At 40.8% G+C, this 18,978-nt stretch overlaps 1 protein-coding gene across 1 annotated transcript in view; it reads right to left on the reverse strand.

Annotated features, from left to right (window-relative positions):
• LOC149447777 (collagen alpha-4(VI) chain-like) overlaps positions 1 to 18,978 on the reverse strand; it is a 194,016-nt gene that overhangs the window by 88,723 nt on the left and 86,315 nt on the right. The window contains exons 15-21 of the mRNA XM_089652063.1: positions 17,675 to 17,746; positions 13,126 to 13,152; positions 12,823 to 12,867; positions 8,361 to 8,414; positions 5,411 to 5,473; positions 4,683 to 4,748; positions 941 to 994 (exon numbers count right to left, since the gene is read on the reverse strand). Of these exons, the coding sequence (XP_089508189.1) occupies positions 941 to 994; positions 4,683 to 4,748; positions 5,411 to 5,473; positions 8,361 to 8,414; positions 12,823 to 12,867; positions 13,126 to 13,152; positions 17,675 to 17,746 (381 nt within the window). The remainder of the gene's footprint in view (positions 1 to 940; positions 995 to 4,682; positions 4,749 to 5,410; positions 5,474 to 8,360; positions 8,415 to 12,822; positions 12,868 to 13,125; positions 13,153 to 17,674; positions 17,747 to 18,978) is intronic.

The raw sequence follows: 18,978 nt of genomic DNA on the forward strand, positions 1-18,978 counted from the left end.
TACATGAATTCATCTGAAGGGTATTAGAGACTGATGTTCAGGTGCAGAAGACCAATCAAGCTTGCATGAACTCTGATCCTACACTGCAGCATAGATTATATGACCAAATGCTTACCTATATTATTTCATAACTCATTGAGTTTGAAATCAAAGACGCATTTTATGCAACAGACATAGCTCTTACAAGTTTTTGCTTTTTATATAGGTCAGGGGGCAGAATAGGGGCTGTATTTTCACAACACAACCAGTCTGCTTAAACAGGCTTTCTGTTTTTGTGGATGGTTATTGGAGTGTTTCTGTACTAAAGACAATTTATGCAGATCAGACGGTGAGTCAACTAAAAGCAGAACTTCACTCTGTCAATCAACATTAACTATGTTTATTCCTTAAACTGCTAGCATTACTAAATAGTTCAGGTACTTTTTGGTTTCCAGGCCTTGCCAAATGATGTGATATATCCCAGGGGGGGAGGAGGGGCTTTCTCAGCCAAGTACACCCTCCTGCCTGCATGCCTGAGCTAAGTGAAGATGTACTCCTGGATGTAAATACTACATGAATCATCTGCCCCTACTCAAGATTGGTTGGTTGAACTGGATGGACCTGTGTCTTTTTTAACCAAATTAACTATGTAACTATGTAAGATGGCCATGGTCAGCAATGCTAGGTGGCTGTTTTTCAACAAAATTGTTCTCAACAAAATAAACCTTGAAAACACGGATAGGTGGGGAAGTTTGCTTTGAATATTAAAAATTAATGAAATATCTTTTTTTGGTTTGTTGGTGCTCAGATTACAGTGTAGTTTCACTCGAATTTTACCCATTCTAGTAAGCTAGAGAAACTTAGACCCTAGAATAACCCACTCTGGCTAAAGTAACTCTTCCTAATATTGGGGATCTAATTTTGTTGGAAGGATAGCATTAATAAGCCATATGTATTTTACCTCCGGACCATCACCTCCAGACTCTCCTAGTACGCCATCTTTTCCTGATTCACCCTGTGAAAATATATTTTCTAATTAATTGAACATGAAACATTAGGTCATCCTAAACTGCTCATGATATAACTGCCATCTACTGAACTATTCTGTTAGAATCTATAACAAAGTAACATATGATGATTTTATTTTCTTGCCTTTCATGAGATCAGTAAAAGAGAATAATGTGTGAAGTGACTGTAGTCTAAAGTGTAAAATGTATGCTAAGGATTTCTAAAATGATAGAAGTGCTCAGCCTTATTATAATACAGTGATACCTTGGTTCACAAACGCTTCTGTTCATGAACAACTCGGTTTGTGAACAGAAGAGTTCACAAAAATTTGCTACAGTTCGCAAACTCCCTTTCTTTCATGAACACGAGCTACAGCCATCTTCCCTGTTCTGACAATTGGTCGTGACTTCCTGTAGGTCGCAGTCACAGGCAGACACTGAAAGTGTACTGTGAAGACACTTACAGTACTGAGAAGCTTTTTGTTGTGCCTTTTAGCATATACTGTACAGTATTGTACATCCCTGTGCACACTTGCTGTAAAGTTTTTTTGTGTACTTTTTAGCACATACTGTAGCGGACATCCAGTATGACTCCAAAGAAAATTCAGAGCAAGCATGGTGGTAAAAAGAAAGTGTGGAGCTGTAATGAAGGTGACAAAAATGTGCAGAGCAAGCATGTTGTTGAAAAGAAAATACGGAGTGGTAATGAAGGTGACAAGAATGTGCACAGCAAGCATTGTGGTAAAAAGAAAGTGCAGAGCGGTAATGAAAGTGAAAAGAATGTTCAGAGCAAGCATGGTGGTAAAAAGAAAGTGCAGAACAGTAATGAAGGTGACAAGAACATGCAGAATGTTAATGAAGGTGACAAGAATGTGCAGTGCAAGCATGGTGGTAAAAATAAAGTGCAGATCGGTAATGAAGGTGACAAGAGCATACAGAGAGGTAATGAAGGTAAAAAGAAAGTGCAGAGTGATAATGAAGGTGACAAGAGCGTGTAGAGCGGTAATGAGGGTGACAAGAATGTGCAGAGCAAGCATGGTGGTAAAAAGAAAGTGCAGAGCGGTAATGAAGGTGACAAGAGCGTACAGAGAGGTAATGAAGGTAAAAAGAAAGTGCAAAGTGATAATGAAAGTGACAAGAGCGTGCAGAGCGGTAATGAAGGTGACAAGAATGTGCAGAGCAAGCATGGAGGTAAAAAGAATGTGCAGAGCAGTAATGAAGGTGACAAGAATGTGCAGAGCGGTAATGAAGGTGACAAGATTGTGCAGAGCAAGCATGGTGGTAAAAAGAAAGTGCAGAGCGGTAATGAAGGTGACAAGAATGTTCAGAGCAAGCATGATGGTAAAAAGTAAGTGCAGAGCAGTAATGAAGGTGACAAGAATGTGCAGAGCAAGCATGATGGTAAAAAGTAAGTGCAGAACGGTAATGAAGGTGACAAGAATGTGCAGAGCAAGCATAGTGGTAAAAAGTAAGTGCAGAGCAGTAATGAAGGTGATAAGAATGTGCAGAGCAAGCATAGTGGTAAAAAGAAAGTGCAGAGCAAGAATGGTAAGAATAAGGTTGTGAAGAAAATAAATGTAGAGTTGAAGAAAGAAATTGTAGAAAAGCATGACCGTGGTTTTCGTGTGACTGATCTGGCCTCGGACTACAAGATGGCGAAGTCAACAATCTCCACTATTTCGAAGAAATCTGCCATCAAAGGAGCTGATGTGGCAAAAGGAGTAACAATGTTAACCAAGCAGAGGACACAAGTGCTGGAAGAGGTGGAAAAACGTTTGTTAGTTTGGTTGAATGAGAAACATTCAACATTGAAACCAGCAAGGTGGCGTCTCTTAAAGGGACCACATTTAGAAGTGGCTGTAAAGAGCTGGAGGTTGATCCACAGAATGATACTCACCTAAACGCTGTATGACTTATTTCTTTTAGGTCTAATATTAAGGTGAGCAGGCACTGCACTTAGAGGTGGATATTTGCAGCACTGAGATTTGGAGCACTTATATAAGCAAGTTTATGTTGTGTTTGGAGGACTGATCACATTGTATGGGCACATGCAAGTGAATTAGTGTTTAGCATCACAGGTCACAGTATACTGTGTAGAATTAACTTATATTTTTCATAAGTTGTATGACTATCACAATTTGTGTACTGATGTGTTATTTTTGAGATTAGCATTCTCTGTGCATATTTGGTTTATTGATATTCAAAGGAACAGCATGTTATTTTTTCCTATACAACACCTGGTTATAGGTTACTCACATCTGTGTAGATTATGTGGTAATATTCTACCACTCTATGATGGTACACAGAAAATAGACCACAAGCAACTTGTGAAATAATAGGATGAATGTATTATTGAAGGGTACACAATTGCAATGCATAGAAAAATCAAACAGGACAACAGAAACATTAGAATAACTGACAGGTAGGTTAGCCTCACCTGTGGCCATTAACTTATGCAGCAATAAGGTTAAGCCTTATTATACTAGTCCACACAGTATCAGTAACAATTGCATCAACCATGAAAGCATGAATGGCATAAAAGAAACCTCACTATTCTTAGAAATAGCTAATCAATTAGTTGGTGGGTATATGATTTACTGGCAAAGGGGTACTCCTGGTGGTGTCTAAAGTATCTGGCTCCTAATTGTCAAGGTTAGCCAGATGTTAATGGGGCTCTTCTGTAGGGTGGTGCATGTGAAGCTGCCCGCAATAAGATTTAATGGACTATTAAGTGAGGATTGGTCTCTATAGCATCAACTGTGGGCAGTAAGGGATTAGGCTCTGTAGTTCCGATGATCACTCCCAGTATGCATTGTGTCAGTTCGGGTACAGATAGCAATCAGTTGTCCCAGAAGTCTCAGGCCTCATGATCATGTCCTCTATGATGTGGTCGCCCAAGGCAACAGGTCTCCCCAGCTTGGTTTCCAAAACTCAGAGGTCTTATGCTGTTCAACGTGACTGGGTGAAAAGTACATTTTCACCACATTTACTAAACTAAGCAACAATTCTCTTGCAAAGTAATCAGCCTACATGCCTTTAGTAAATCAACTCAAGTGTGTTGCTTTATTGCACGCTCAATGTTTAGGAGCCTGCCATGACTCCTTTATCAGGCTAGAGTGACCTGTCACTGTTTGAATATTTCACATGTCGCTCCAAGCAAGATCAGGCTCCACAATCACATCTCAGGTGCTGGCTTAGCTCGTTTCTATCAAAGCAATCAATTGTACAGCAACAGGAATGCCACACAACAAGATGAAAAATATTGTTCTTTCTTTATTAAAGCAGCCAGCAGGAACATGTTCTATCCTTTTGTTTCAAGCTAGGCACAGAACGTTGGGGTCTTCTTCCCTCTGTCTGTTAATGGTGCCTGATGAAGTCCTTTGATGGTCTAAAAAGGTGACTTTTTCTACATTTGAGCATTAATGTTTCTCTTTGATAGCTATTTGGTGTACTGGAGCTATTTGTGATGCTTGACCTTTATGTTTGCACCATTCACTGCAATTTCAGGAGACACTCCTTTGTTAAGGTCCTTAAGCCATTTGGAGTGCACTTGGATATACATAACTACTTGCTTAATTGGAAGCATTGGGATTGGTGCAAAGTGGGGACTTAGGGGAAGCAGGAGAAAGCTACTTTAGGGTGTACGAACAAACACAATCCACAGCATCTAGTTCATCTTGCACTCTCTTTCTTTACCTGCCGTCCTGGTTTTCCTTTCTGTCCTTTTGGTCCAGGTACATTATTATTAATTCCACGGTCACCCTAAAAATTTAGTTAGCAAGTTATTCTTTATATCAATAAACTGTCATTTTTACAAAATAACTCAGAAGTAATGATAATACTGGGAAACAAAATCACAGATTAAGGGGTATATTTACAGTATAAAGTAATGAATGTGACATTCAGCAAACATTCACTGCACCTGTATCTCCCTGGAACATGTGTTTAAAATTACAGCATTTGATTCACCTGCATTGAATGCTTGCTGAAGGTTCCATTTACTGCTTTATAATTATGCCACCATATATCTTGTTTACAGTGGGACTACAACCTTTTAAAATACTTTCTTATTTGGTGAAGTGAGAAGGATTAGTTAGTAAACTCTGTCAAGTTTAACTGTTGCCTGTTTCCCCACTGGAGAAATGTTCCCCTATTTTTATCCATAATACAGTGCTTACCAGAGAAGAAGAGGGGATATTTCCTCTATGAGGAGTCACACAGCAATAACAACATAACAGAGGTCCCATGCCTTCCACACTACCTCAATTTTTTTCTGTGGACTAACACTGCACAACAGTAGTTGGAAATGGATTGGCTGATAATGACATTTTCTATAAAAACCGACTGTATTCTGGCAAATGCACAGCATGTCTTTGAAATAAACTTGTACTGGATTGATGGAAACGAAGTTTGCTCATACTTACATGGTCCCCTCTAAGCCCAGGTTCACCTCTTTCTCCAGGCTCTCCTCGAGGTCCCCTGTTGCCCTAAAACATTTTAAAGCAAATATAAACTATTATAGCACAACAAGATACATCAATAAATAATTCATTTTTGTAAGTATCTATGAACCAAATGCCCCTGGTTTGGATTTGGGGTAAGATTGCGAACCTAAGGACCGCACGGATACTTTTTCTGAACCCCATTGACTTGATTGGAAGCCAAATCTATAAATCAGTAAGGGCCCTTTTGTGGGCTAATAAGCAAGAGATTGTAAAAAAAAGGACATGGGGAGCTGAGCAGTGCCCTGTCGGCGTGTACTAATCTAAAAAAGGCCATTTATAGTTCAGTGAGGAGAGGGTCTTTTCAGACAGCTTAAAGGTCTACATTAAAAATATGCAGTTCCTTTAAATGATGAGCTTGCAGATGACTCGAAACTATTATGATTTTCAGGAACAGTACCAAAGCCAACATATTGTATAATATGTAATATTATAATTTAATAATAAAAAATAATTTAGTTTACTTTTACATTATTTATTGGCTCACATACAGTACATCTGCATCAACCCAACATGACTGATTTTCATTCCAAAAAAGTCATAATTAGATTGATTTTCAAAAATAATGATTTTTTTTTTATGTGTAGCAGTGATGTAGTGGATTGTGATAGACAGTCCACGTTTTATTAGATGATCAGTAAAATGCCAATTTTATAGTCTTGCTACTTTCTGTTTCTTGCTCTTTAAATTCCTTACTCTCTTAAGTAAACAATCAGATATAGGTTGACAGAACAATGATGATAATTAAGATGGCGCCTTCATCCGGAGTCTCACCCTAGGTGACTCATTAGGAGAAAAGTATCTTTTAATGTAAACAACTCGCCCGTACTGTCATTGCTGCAAGGAGGATCTGAGAAAGTGATAACCCCAGGAGGGGAATTAGGAGATTCCTAGCTGGTCAGAATATCTATTTATGAGCAGCTGTACAAGGGGAAAGAGGAGAGCACAGGAGAACCCCTATAGATCCACACCTACCTTCTGGAACAACTTGCATAAGAGTATCATCCCATCCCATCAATCCTGGAAGGATTAAAAGCGTATTTGCCTGGATTCATTCAGGCAAATATTAAGGTGAGCGCATAGGGAGACCACTAAGCACTCGGCGAGAGGGAATAAGGAATCCACCTGCACATTTCACTTATTTGAAAGACTTTGACTCATTGTTTTTTATTATATGTATTTGCACTTGCACATTTATATATGTTTTTGCACAATATAGATGGAGTGATCACAGCAGATTAGAGGGGCACAAATTTAGGATTGCATTTATTTGAACTTAATTGTATTTTTTCACAGTCACATTCAATTAAGGGCTGATTGTTATCAGTCACATGTATGAAGGTTCTTGATTTATTTATATTTATATAATTTCTTTGATTCACTAGCCATAGTGATTCACTATTGATTTATTATCATTTATTATTTAATAATTTTATTCACTAGTCACAGTGATTTATGAATTGTCTCAGATATGAATTTATGTACCCCAAGGAATAAGAGATTTATATACAAATAATTAGGAGCGCGGCACTATATATTTATAACATTGTATATACACTAGCAAGTGAGTCGGTGCAAGTGCCAGCGCACCAAGCACATTAAACTAGCAGATAACTTTATATTATCCACTGAATGCCTCATTTATAATAGCTCACAAGTATTCACTATTTATATTAAAGAATAATTTTGTATCTATTTTATAAGGCTGAAAATTGATTCTGGTTTGAAGAATACATTTTTAAGCCTTTATTGCATAGGTCACATTTTTGTACAGAGAGAGAAAAGAGAATGAATCCAAACTTAAGGACTTAGCATCTGTCTTGTGAAAAAATGTTACAGATTTGCACCACAGCTATTAGGCCTGTATGGACAGGTTTCAATCTTTGAGTGATGGAGTGGGCATATTGCATCTGAAATTAAAAAATAGTGTCTTGATTCAGAGACTGAAAATGGAAAAATGTAAGCATTTTGCACTACAAGTTTTATTCCTGTACAGGAAGCCAGCCGATTTTGAGTGGGTATACTGCATTTGGAAATGAAAAATTAGGGTATTTTTTATTAAAAAGATATACATTGTACAGGGCAGTAAAAAAAAACACAAAATAGGTGTCAATTTATGTTTATTTGATCACAAAACTATGATTAGAAGTTGGTTAATCTCCAAGCTTTTGAAAAAATTATATATTTCTTATTGGTAATTTAATTGATGATGTATTTTATGGCTGCCCAGTTTGGGATGTAACTAAATAATTATGCTAATTTACACACCTTATAATGGTAATCATTCTTACTTGTGTAGGAGTTGCTGACCCCTGATTATGGTAAAACTCTCCTTTCCCATTACAAACACTTTTTTTTGTAGATACTTATAGTAAAAACCAGACCGATGGCAACCAAATCACTAACTTTAACTTTCCATTTTGGCAAGTTGAATAGAATATTGAATGGTGTACAACTTGTCATCTGAGCACAACACTGTGTTCTATCTGGTACATTAGAGCATAACTCACTGTATATGTATGTATACAGTATATGGTATAAACATTTCTTTTTTTATGGAAGCTAAGAAAATATTTTTAAATGTAAATTATTTTTAATTGTTATTTGGGGGGCCCCTGGCGGTCACAGAACCTTAAGCAGCTGATAAGTTCCCTTATGCATCACATACCCAAAGCCATAGCTGACAAACATACAGCATGAAAAAAGAATTTGAAAGCAACATACCTAATACACTTTTAAATCTAATAGCTGAACCACTTGAAAGTATAAGTAGCAATTAAAACTGAAAGGCATTCCCAGGTGTACTGCCAGTTGACACCTATAGTATATGTGGAAAGTCTTTTGCTTTGTTTAAAAGTTGAAATTTGACTACCTGTGGACCAGGGCTGCCTGTTTCTCCCAGCAATCCAGGTGTTCCATGCCCACCCTGTAATGATATTCAAACACTTATAAGTCTGACAAAGTGAGTCTTATACAGCATAAAAAAAACAAACATACACAAAAATACTGTAAATAAACTATTTGTACTTTTACACTGCACTGTACAGTATGCACACAGCAGCACAACTGTGACAATGTCCGTCAGACACATGAGTTACTTCCGCGATTTGTTCGCATCTATGAATGTTCATAATGCGAGGTCCATTCGTATCTGTGAAAGTTCACAACACGAATGTTCCTAAATTGGGGACTTACTGTAATCTGATTTGGAGCAACAAACATATTTTTGTAATTACATAATAAATGTTTAATTCTCCTAAATTGCATTCTCTTAACAATTAATACAGTCTAACCTTTAACCACTTGCTGCGCAGCCACTGTAGAAATACGGCGGCAAGGTGGCACGGCTGGGCAAAAGCACGTTTTAAAATGAGCTTTTGCAAAACAGGTAGGGGGCGCGCACGAGGCGTGCTGCCGCCCTACCTGCACCGCTGATCCCGGCCGCAGGTGTCAGTCGCCGGGTCACAGCCGGTCATTACTGGCTGTGTCCCGCCGATTAGCAGCAATCACTGACAGAGAGCAGGGCTGCAGTAGCTCTACTTTCTGTCAGTTCCCTGACAGGTCCTGACATGCTGATCGGGAGAGAAGAGTTTATCTCTCCCGATCAGAGTGCCCCCGTGCAGTACACACCCCCGCCCCCTAGTAAAACACTCCCCTCACACAGTTAACCCTTTCAGCGAATAAAAAAGTTAACCCCTTCCTCCCCAGTACCTTTAGTACAGTGTCAGTGGTTTTTTTTTGCACTGATCACTGTATTGGTGTCACTGGGGATGTCAGTGACCCCAAGTCAGTTCCCCCCCAGTGTCAGAATGTCCGCCACAGTCCCCCAGTCCTGTCATAAGTCGCTGATCGCCGCCATAAGTCACTGATCATCGCCATAATTAGTATAAAAAAAAAAAATCTGAGTATCTTTCCCGCCATTTGTAAACGCTATAACTTTCACGTAAACCAATTAATTTACACGTATTGGGTTTTTTTTTTTTAGCAAAGACATGTCGCAGAATGCATTTTGGCCGAAATTTATGACGAAATTTGATTTTAAAATTTTTTTTACTGGACATGTTTTATAGCAAAAAATCCAAAATATTGTTTTTTTTTCTCAAAATTGTCAGCCTTTTTATTTTTATAGCGCAAAAAATACAATTTCACCCACTGATACCAACAATTGGAGCATAATTCTCCCCATAGACACCAATGAAGGGGCACAATTCCTCCCATTGACATCGGGACATTTTCTACTCCCAACGGCAACCCTAAACTCTGAAGGACAGTAAATTGGCCCCTTGTTTAGAAAGTTTGGAGACCCCTGCTTTAAATCAACCTTTCCTTTACCTAACCTTAAACATAAAACTCCAACACTTTATCTGAACTTGAAACTGTGCTTTTTCCACACAGGACAAAGCAATGAGCTCACCTTTTAAGCTGGACTGCCACAGAATCGAATACTTACTGTACCTTCTCATGCTGCTCCACAATACATGCAAGGAGAAGCTACTCCATGTCAACTCCCAGTCAATTCTACTTGGAGCTTGTTTAGGGCTGAGCATAATCTTCTTGCTCTTATATTAAAGGGTTTGGCCAATTACCAAGCACAACTGTTACATGAAAAATTAAAAATGCTATCTATGATTATAAGCTATTACAGTAATTGGTAACCCCTAACTTCTGATCCTAACCTTAATCTTTAGCCCAACATCTGTACCTTGTTTACAACTTTAACCTAATTTTAACCTCAACCCCAAAATGTAACTGTAAGTGAAATTACACTCATTTTTTAAAGTGCCCTGCACAGTTCAGATCTCAGTAGATCATAGACAGTTGAACATATGACTGGCAAGGGTGTAGAGGTGGCTCAAAAAAAAAAAAATTATAACTGTACTAAAAGAGCAGTTGCTCTTTAACGTCCCAAATGCTAGATTTACCTTACTGACACTGAAAGCATCAGTATCAAAGAATAACTGTCCCATGCAGAAGACTCATCAAATCAAACTGTTTGAGAAAAAGTAACTTTTATTTCAAGATCAAGGTTTTAGGAGCAATATAGATAGGAGCAATACAGATCTGTTGTATACTGAGTTTAGATGGCTTCTTGAGTTGTTTCACTGTTTCTAACATGTATTCTTGATCACAAAAACAGAAGATGAGACTGCACTCTGACATTACACCATTCAATCAAGCTGGCTTCTGATGTTGTCCCCATCCATAGCCACACCCTTCTGCTGGATTTCACCCCAGTTGGGCTTAATTGCAGTGGTATAGAGATGTGTCAGTGGGGTGTGGCTATGGGCAGGGTCTGTGTCAAAAGCCAATCTGATTGAATAAACCCATGGTGTGGCATAATCAGAGTGCATCCTCATCCTCTGTATTTGCTTCTATACAGAGTGGGACAAGCTCTTTGGGGCTGGCACCTGGAGCATTGAGGGAATAGAGGAGTATACACAACGTTTGGAGTGGCGTTGTTTCCTTTTGATTCACAACAGTGTATTCTGGATCAACTAAAATGTTGAGTGCTCATTGATATTTGAAGTGCCTTCATACACAGTCCTAACCCTTCTCAGAAAGGTTCTGAACTCTTACTGCCAGCCCTTTAGTAATGTATGTATGATGTACAGTATGTTTACATTTGTCTCCTAATTACATAGACTATCAAGTATAACAGAAATACATAGAAAACACTAGAAAAATAAAGTTAGGGGGCAAGTAAGGTTTCACTGGAATTGGATTTTTATTTTTACAAATAGCTTCTCCAACCACACTGCTCAAAAAAATAAAGGAACACTCTTTACTCAGAGTATAGCATCAAGTCAATTAAACTCCTGGGATACTGATCCGGTCAGTTAAGTAACAGAGGGGGTTGTTAATCAGTTTCAGCTGCTTTGGTGTTAATGAAATTAACAACAGGTACACTAGATGGACAATAATGAGACGACCCCCAAAACAGGAATGGTTTTACAGATGGAGGCCACTGACATTGTTTTTCCTACTCATCTTTTGTGACTGTTTTTCACTAGTTTTGTATTTGGCTAGAGTCAGTGTCATTACTGGTAGCATGAGGCGATACCTGGACCTTACAGAGTTGCACAGGCAGTCCAACTCCTCCAGGATGGCACATCAATACGTGCCATTGCCAGAAGGTTTGCTGTGTCTACCAGAACAGTCTCAAGAGCATGGAGGAGATTCCAGGAGACAGGCAGTTACTCTAGGAAAGCTGGACAGGGCCGTAGAAGGTTCTTAACCCATCAGCAGGACTGGTATCTGCTCCTTTGTGCAAGCAAGAACAGGATAAGCACTGCCAGAGCCCTACAAAATGACCTCCAGCAGGCCACTGGTGTGAATGTCTCTGACCAAACAATCAGAAACAGACTTCGTGAGAGTGGCCTGAGGGCCTGACGTCCTTTAGTGGGCTCTAGGCCCCACTAGTAATAGGTCAGTGATGGTCTAGAGAGGCATACCCATGGAGGGATGTACAGACCTCTACAGGCTAGACAATGGCACCCTGACTGTCATTAGGTATCGGGATGAAATCCTTGGACCCATTGTCAGACCCTACGCTGGTGCAGTGGGTCCTGGGTTCCTCCTGGTTCACGACCATGCCCAGCCTCATGTGGCGAGAGTAAGCAGGCAGTTCTTGGAGGATGAAGGAATTGATACCACTGAATGGCCCCCACACTCGCCTGAACTAAATCCAATAGAACACCTCTGGGACATCATGTTTCGGCCCATCCGATGCCGCTAGGAGTTCAGTGATGCCCTGGTCCAGATCTGGAAGGAAATACCCAAAGACAACATCCATTGTCTCATTAGGAGCATGCCCCGACATTGTCAGGCATGCATACAAGCATGTGGGAGCCATATAAACTACCGAGTACCAATTTGAGTTGCTGCAATGAAATTTCAGCAAAATGGACTAGCCTGCTGCATCATTTTTTCAGTTTGATTTTCGGGGTGTCTTTGAATTCAGTCTTCTGTAGGTTGATAATTTTAATTTCCATCAAACGATGGGGCATTCTTACATTCCTAACACATTACCCAGTCCATATCAGTATAGATATTCAGCATGATATTTTACCTTATTGAGATCTGATGTGTTTTCAAAGTATTCCTTTAATTATTTTGAGCAGTGTATAATGATTATGGAAGCTATCGATCCAGAGAATCAATATGACAGCCTTTGTCAGGGTTAAGAAAGGATTTTTTCCCATATTAAGTAAAAAATAGGAAGCTGTCTCACTGGGAATTTGTTTTCCTTTTCTAGATGAATAGATGGAATTGATAGATTTTTGTAAACATTGTTATATTGCACAAGTAACATATTTTCAAAACATTTGTTTCACCTGTTCTCCGGGTATACCATCAATTCCATGCTCCCCATCATCTCCCTAAAAAAAAAAAAAAAAAGACAGGTTATGTATTTCTGAAACTATGTACATTGTAGTTTTGCTTTATCATGTTTACAGTTAGGAAGTGCCAGAGTACAAATATACACATACAATCTTTACAAATGTTTCTACTTGCCAATTTACAATAACAGTAGAGCACACATACAACATTCCTGCTTCTACCTTTAATTATAAGAATTATTTACGTGAATCAAAGTAACAATCATCAAACTTTAACTAAGTGCAGTCATAGCTCACCTTATCTCCTCTAAAGCCTCGTGAACCCTATAAAAAATAAAACAAACGTTTGTAAATAAAACATACTAAATAATGATACAATACATAGAGTCGAAGTGGCTTTTCACTGGAACAATTCTGACATCACCATATCACAGATTGTCCAAGTACGGCAGGAAAATATGTATCACACCAACTGCCAGGACATTAATCAGATGAGTGTGTCTTCTGATATCTGCTGATTATGCATAGACAAGTCTAAGCAGAGGAAAGCCAATATGGCTTCCCTTCTGGTGTGATTTGTTTGTTCCTGTATATCCTAATAGTTAAGTTGGTGTATATATATAACACCTTACTGTTTAGTTTCGTTTTTTTTTTGCTTTTTTTCATATTGTTTGAGTCTTTCCCTATTCCTCATTGGCTGTTACTTGATTTTTGCTTGCTTTGTTAGTTTTGTAACCCCATTTTTTTCTGATAACACAACCCTTTCTGGTATTTAACTGATAGACTATGATTTTACTTATTTGAGCAATCTAGGCCATCAATGAGTATGCATGTTAGACTATTCTGTACAATGTCTTCTGCCTACTGGCTCCATCATTCTTATTTTGCTCTTTGTGCAATTTGTAAAACTTTGTAAAAATGTAATAAAAAATACAAATATTTAAAACTATGGGGATCACATTGTCTAATTTACCTAGATAGTAAGATCAAAGACATACCATATTTTTCGCTCCATAAGACGCACTTTTCCCCCCAAAAAAGGGGGGAAAATGTCAGCGCTGCTTATGGAGCGAATGTAAAGCGGACGGTCCGGTATTTCTGCCGCCACCATGTCAGAATATCGGGCCAGCCACTCAGCCCTTCTCTCCTGCAGGACCTTACCTATTCCTCGCTCCAGCGCTGCAGTCTTCCCGCGGCGGCTTCTGTGACAGCCGGGTGCCCACTGTGCATGCATGAGAAGCGCTGCGCTTTGTGAATGGTCTGGCGTCTTCTGGGACACATACAGGTCCCAGAAGGCTCCAGGCCATTCACAAAGCACCAAAGTGTCAAATTCAGGTACCCGCTCCCCCTCCCTCCCCAAAGGTCCGCAGTCTCTGGTAATCTCCTTTACTGTCTGCAGTCTCTGGTCATCCCCTGCACTGTCTGCAGTCTCTGGTCATCTGTACTATGTCCACAGTCTCTGGTCATTCCCTGTACTGTGTCTGCAGTCTCTGGTCATTCCCTGTACTGTGTCCACAGTCTCTGGTCATCCCCTGTACTGTGTCCGCAGTCTCTGGTCATCCCCTGTACTGTTGGCAGTCTCTGGTCATCCCCTGTACTATGTCCGCAGTCTCTGGTCATCCCTGTACTGTCCGCAGTCTCTGGTCATCACCTGTACTGTGTCCACAGTCTCTGGTCATCCCCTGTACTGTGTCCGCAGTCTCTGGTCATCCCCTGTACTGTCGGCAGTCTCTGGTCATCTCCTGTACTATGTCCGCAGTCTCTGGTCATCACCTGTACTATGTCTGCAGTCTCTGGTCATCCCCTGTACTATGTATGCAGTCTCTGGTCATCTCCTGTACTATGTCTGCAGTCTCTGGTCATCTCTTGTACTATGTCCGCAGTCTCTGGTCATCACCTGTACTATGTCTGCAGTCTCTGGTCATCCCCTGTACTGTGTCCGCAGTCTCTGGTCATCCCCTGTACTGTGTCCGCAGTCTCTGGTCATCCCCTGTACTGTGTACGTAGTCTCTGGTCTTCACCTGTACTGTGTCCGCAGTGTCTGGTCATCACCTGTACTGTGTCCGCAGTCTCTGGTCATCACCTGTACTGTGTCCGCAGTCTCTGGTCTTCACCTGTACTGTGTCCGCAGTGTCTGGTCATCACCTGTACTGTGTCCGCAGTTTCTGGTCATCACCTGTACTGTGTCCGCAGTCTCTGGTCATCACCTGTACTGTGTCCGCAGTCTCTGGTCATCACCTGTACTGTGTCCGCAGTCTCTGGTCTTCACCTGTACTATGTCCGCAGTGTCTGGTCATCACCTGTACTGTGTCCGCAGTTTCTGGTCATCACCTGTACTGTGTCCGCAGTCTCTGGTCATCCCCTGTACTGTGTCCGCAGTCTCTGGTCATCCCCTGTACTGTGTCCACAGTCTCTGGTCATCACCTGTACTGTGTCCGCAGTCTCTGGTCATCTCCTGTACTGTCTGCAGTCTCTGGTCATCACCTGTACTATGTCCGCAGTCTCTGGTCATCCCCTGTACTGTGTCCGCAGTCTCTGGTCATCACCTGTACTGTGTCCGCAGTCTCTGGTCATCCCCTGTACTGTGTCCACAGTCTCTGGTCATCCCCTGTACTGTGTCCGCAGTCTCTGGTCATCACCTGAACTGTGTCCGCAGTCTCTGGTCATCCCCTGTACTGTGTCCGCAGTCTCTTTTCATCACCTGTACTGTGTCCGCAGTCTCTGGTCATCTCCTGTACTGTCTGCAGTCTCTGGTCATCACCTGTACTATGTCCGCAGTCTCTGGTCATCTCCTGTACTGTGTCCACAGTCTCTGGTCATCCCCTGTATTGTGTCCGCAGTCTCTGGTCATTCCCTGTACTGTGTCCGCAGTCTCTGGTCATCCCTTGTACTGTGTCCGCAGTCTCTGGTCATCCCCTGTACTGTGTCCGCAGTCTCTGGTCATCTCCTGTACTGTCTGCAGTCTCTGGTCATCACCTGTACTATGTCCGCAGTCTCTGGTCATCCCCTGTACTGTGTCCGTAGTGTCTGGTCATCACCTGTACTGTGTCCGCAGTCTCTGGTCATCACCTGTACTGTGTCTGCAGTCTCTGGTCTTCACCTGTACTGTGTCCGCAGTGTCTGGTCATCACCTGTACTGTGTCCGCAGTTTCTGGTCATCACCTGTACTGTGTCCGCAGTCTCTGGTCATCCCCTGTACTGTGTCCGCAGTCTCTGGTCATCCCCTGTACTGTGTCCACAGTCTCTGGTCATCACCTGTACTGTGTCCGCAGTCTCTGGTCATCTCCTGTACTGTCTGCAGTCTCTGGTCATCACCTGTACTATGTCCGCAGTCTCTGGTCATCCCCTGTACTGTGTCCGCAGTCTCTGGTCATCACCTGTACTGTGTCCGCAGTCTCTGGTCATCCCCTGTACTGTGTCCACAGTCTCTGGTCATCCCCTGTACTGTGTCCGCAGTCTCTGGTCATCACCTGAACTGTGTCCGCAGTCTCTGGTCATAACCTGTACTGTGTCCGCAGTCTCTTTTCATCACCTGTACTGTGTCCGCAGTCTCTGGTCATCTCCTGTACTGTCTGCAGTCTCTGGTCATCACCTGTACTATGTCCGCAGTCTCTGGTCATCTCCTGTACTGTGTCCACAGTCTCTGGTCATCCCCTGTACTGTGTCCGCAGTCTCTGGTCATTCCCTGTACTGTGTCCGCAGTCTCTGGTCATCCCTTGTACTGTGTCCGCAGTCTGTGGTCATCCCCTGTACTCTGTCCGCAGTCTCTGGTCATCTCCTGTACTGTGTCCGCAGTCTCTGGTCATCTCCTGTACTGTGTCCACAGTCTCTGGTCATCCCCAGTACTGTGTCCGCAGTCTCTGGCCATCCCCTGTACTGTCTGCAGTCCATTGGTTCAGAATATTTTTTTTCTTGTTTTTCTCCTCTAAAACCTAGGCGCGTCTTACGGTCAGGTGAGTCTTATGGAGGGAAAAATACGGTATGTATCCTTACTATGTGTCCTTTGAACTGTTTTTTATGTATTTTTGTAAGTAATCTGGAATATTGAAAACATTTCCAGTAAACAGCCTAACAGCAACTAACACATAGTTAAAAGATCTTTTATGCGAAAGTCATTCACAGAATTGCAGTTAGAGTTAGCTCTTAACTCAAATGCTAATGCTCTTGCTATAATGGATAAATGAGAAAAAAATGTGTACAAAATATTTTTCTGCATGTGCAGTATACACTTCAGACGTGCTAATAGTAGGAGCCAGTTGCTGTGATAATGTATGCTAGCATGGGAATCTCTCAGCGACCTAAGAAAGAAAATGCTGGGCTGAATGAAGACCAGGAAAAGATGGCAGCAGCAGTGTGGAGCATAGACCTTACAACAATGGAGCAGGTTAAACTAGGAGGTAAGCCTGTCCTAACCTGTGAGAAAGCACATTATGGCAAATGTTTTAGGGTGCTACTATGGCTTTAGTTCCACTGGCACAGGTGGCTTTGATCAGATAGACAGCGTGAAAGTTCATGCAGGAAACATTACCAAAACCAAGGGTTTATTTGCTGTAAATTCTGTAGGTATACTGTTCATTTATGCACATAATTCTGTTTTTTAAACCTTGTTAAGTTCATATTCTTTAAAATCTACACAAAGAAAATTTATTTAGTATGAATATTGATAAAATTCCTCAGCGATTGCTGTTTTATTTATGATTTCGTGGGGAGGCCCTAGAATTATGCAATAGTCAATTATGGGTCAGGCAATTGCCTCTATATTCACAGATTACTGCGCTTGTAGAAAGCTATACATAATACAGCAATATGAAATACGTTGTATTTTACATTGCCTGTAAAAACTTGCCTTTGTTCCTCTGGATCCTGGGCATCCATCTTCTCCCCGTGTTCCATTTAGTCCACGTAGCCCTCTGTCACCCTAAGCAAAAGAGTAAGTTGGAAAGTTTACATTATATTTTTCTACTATAATTGTTATTATATTAACAAGATTTAGAATCTCTACTCAAAATGACAACTGCTGTAATGACGAAATTGTGCAGTATAAGAAGCTACCTACTATGGTGCTGCGAGCAGAAGGGACCAAAGCTGCTGATTTTCTACAAAAGCCACATGCATATGAAGGTAATCATGATTTGTACAATGGTAAAAACTCTTCAAAATAATATGACAATTTTCAAAATGTGAAAACACTGATTTAATATTTATGTGGTGTCACATTTGGACACCATTACAGTGTTTTCCACGGTTGTTTTAGAGCCATCTTCTTTCACATTGGAAAATTCAGATTTATATGACATTGCATTAATTAAACACAGCATCAAAATATTACATAGGAAGAGAATACCAGAACATTTGACATACAGTATATTCAAGCATCTGGCACAATACAGCAATATTAAAGTAGATTCTGCTTGTCTTGTACTCCCTGTCCTAGGCTGACAAGGTAACAGCAGTCTCTCACTGCACTATAACTATAAAGGAACAGTGTTGCCACCCTAGGCTGCTTGCCCGACTAGATATACCTCTTCTGCTTAAGTTCCATTACATTAAAGAAAAAAGTTGCAAACTAACAGAAGATATCTGAGAAAGATGATAACTGATTGAAATTTAAGTCCAGTGCCTAGGAAGTTATAAGGACACTCGATTTTTGGTATGGCCAACTGGTAGTTTTCTTCCTTTGGAAAAAGAAAACTGATGCAGTCAACACACCTAAAGACTGATAAGCTGCAATATCTTCTTTTTTTAATGGATTTAGGTATACTTTCATTTGTTTATGCAAGAGACAACTGCACAATTTTACTTATGTCTTAGAAGTCCTCCATAGTCTTATTGAGGGCACTATAGCCTCACCCCCTCTCTCCTTCTGTGCCTCATCACTGGCCCATCCCTGCCAAAAGAGAGGCGTTGGAGGCAGAATGGAGCCTTTCTAATGGACGCTTATATTTGCATGATAAAGCAACCAAGGTTTTACTGACAACTGAAGACATGTGTAAGCACTTCTGAGGGCCTGAATTATTATTTTCTTGCCTATTTATACACTGTGTCTGAATACAGCTTCACTTTAATGTTCAGCTCCAGCCAGCTCTTGATGCTCACTTTTTTTAACAGAATGAGAAAGAGTTAAAATCCCTGTCATGTTTTTATTGCTAA

This window comes from Staurois parvus, unplaced genomic scaffold, assembly GCF_062004578.1.
Source record: "Staurois parvus isolate SC_StPar_1 unplaced genomic scaffold, SC_StPar_1.0 ptg000670l, whole genome shotgun sequence".
In the NCBI taxonomy this organism is placed as follows: Eukaryota; Metazoa; Chordata; class Amphibia; order Anura; family Ranidae; genus Staurois; species Staurois parvus.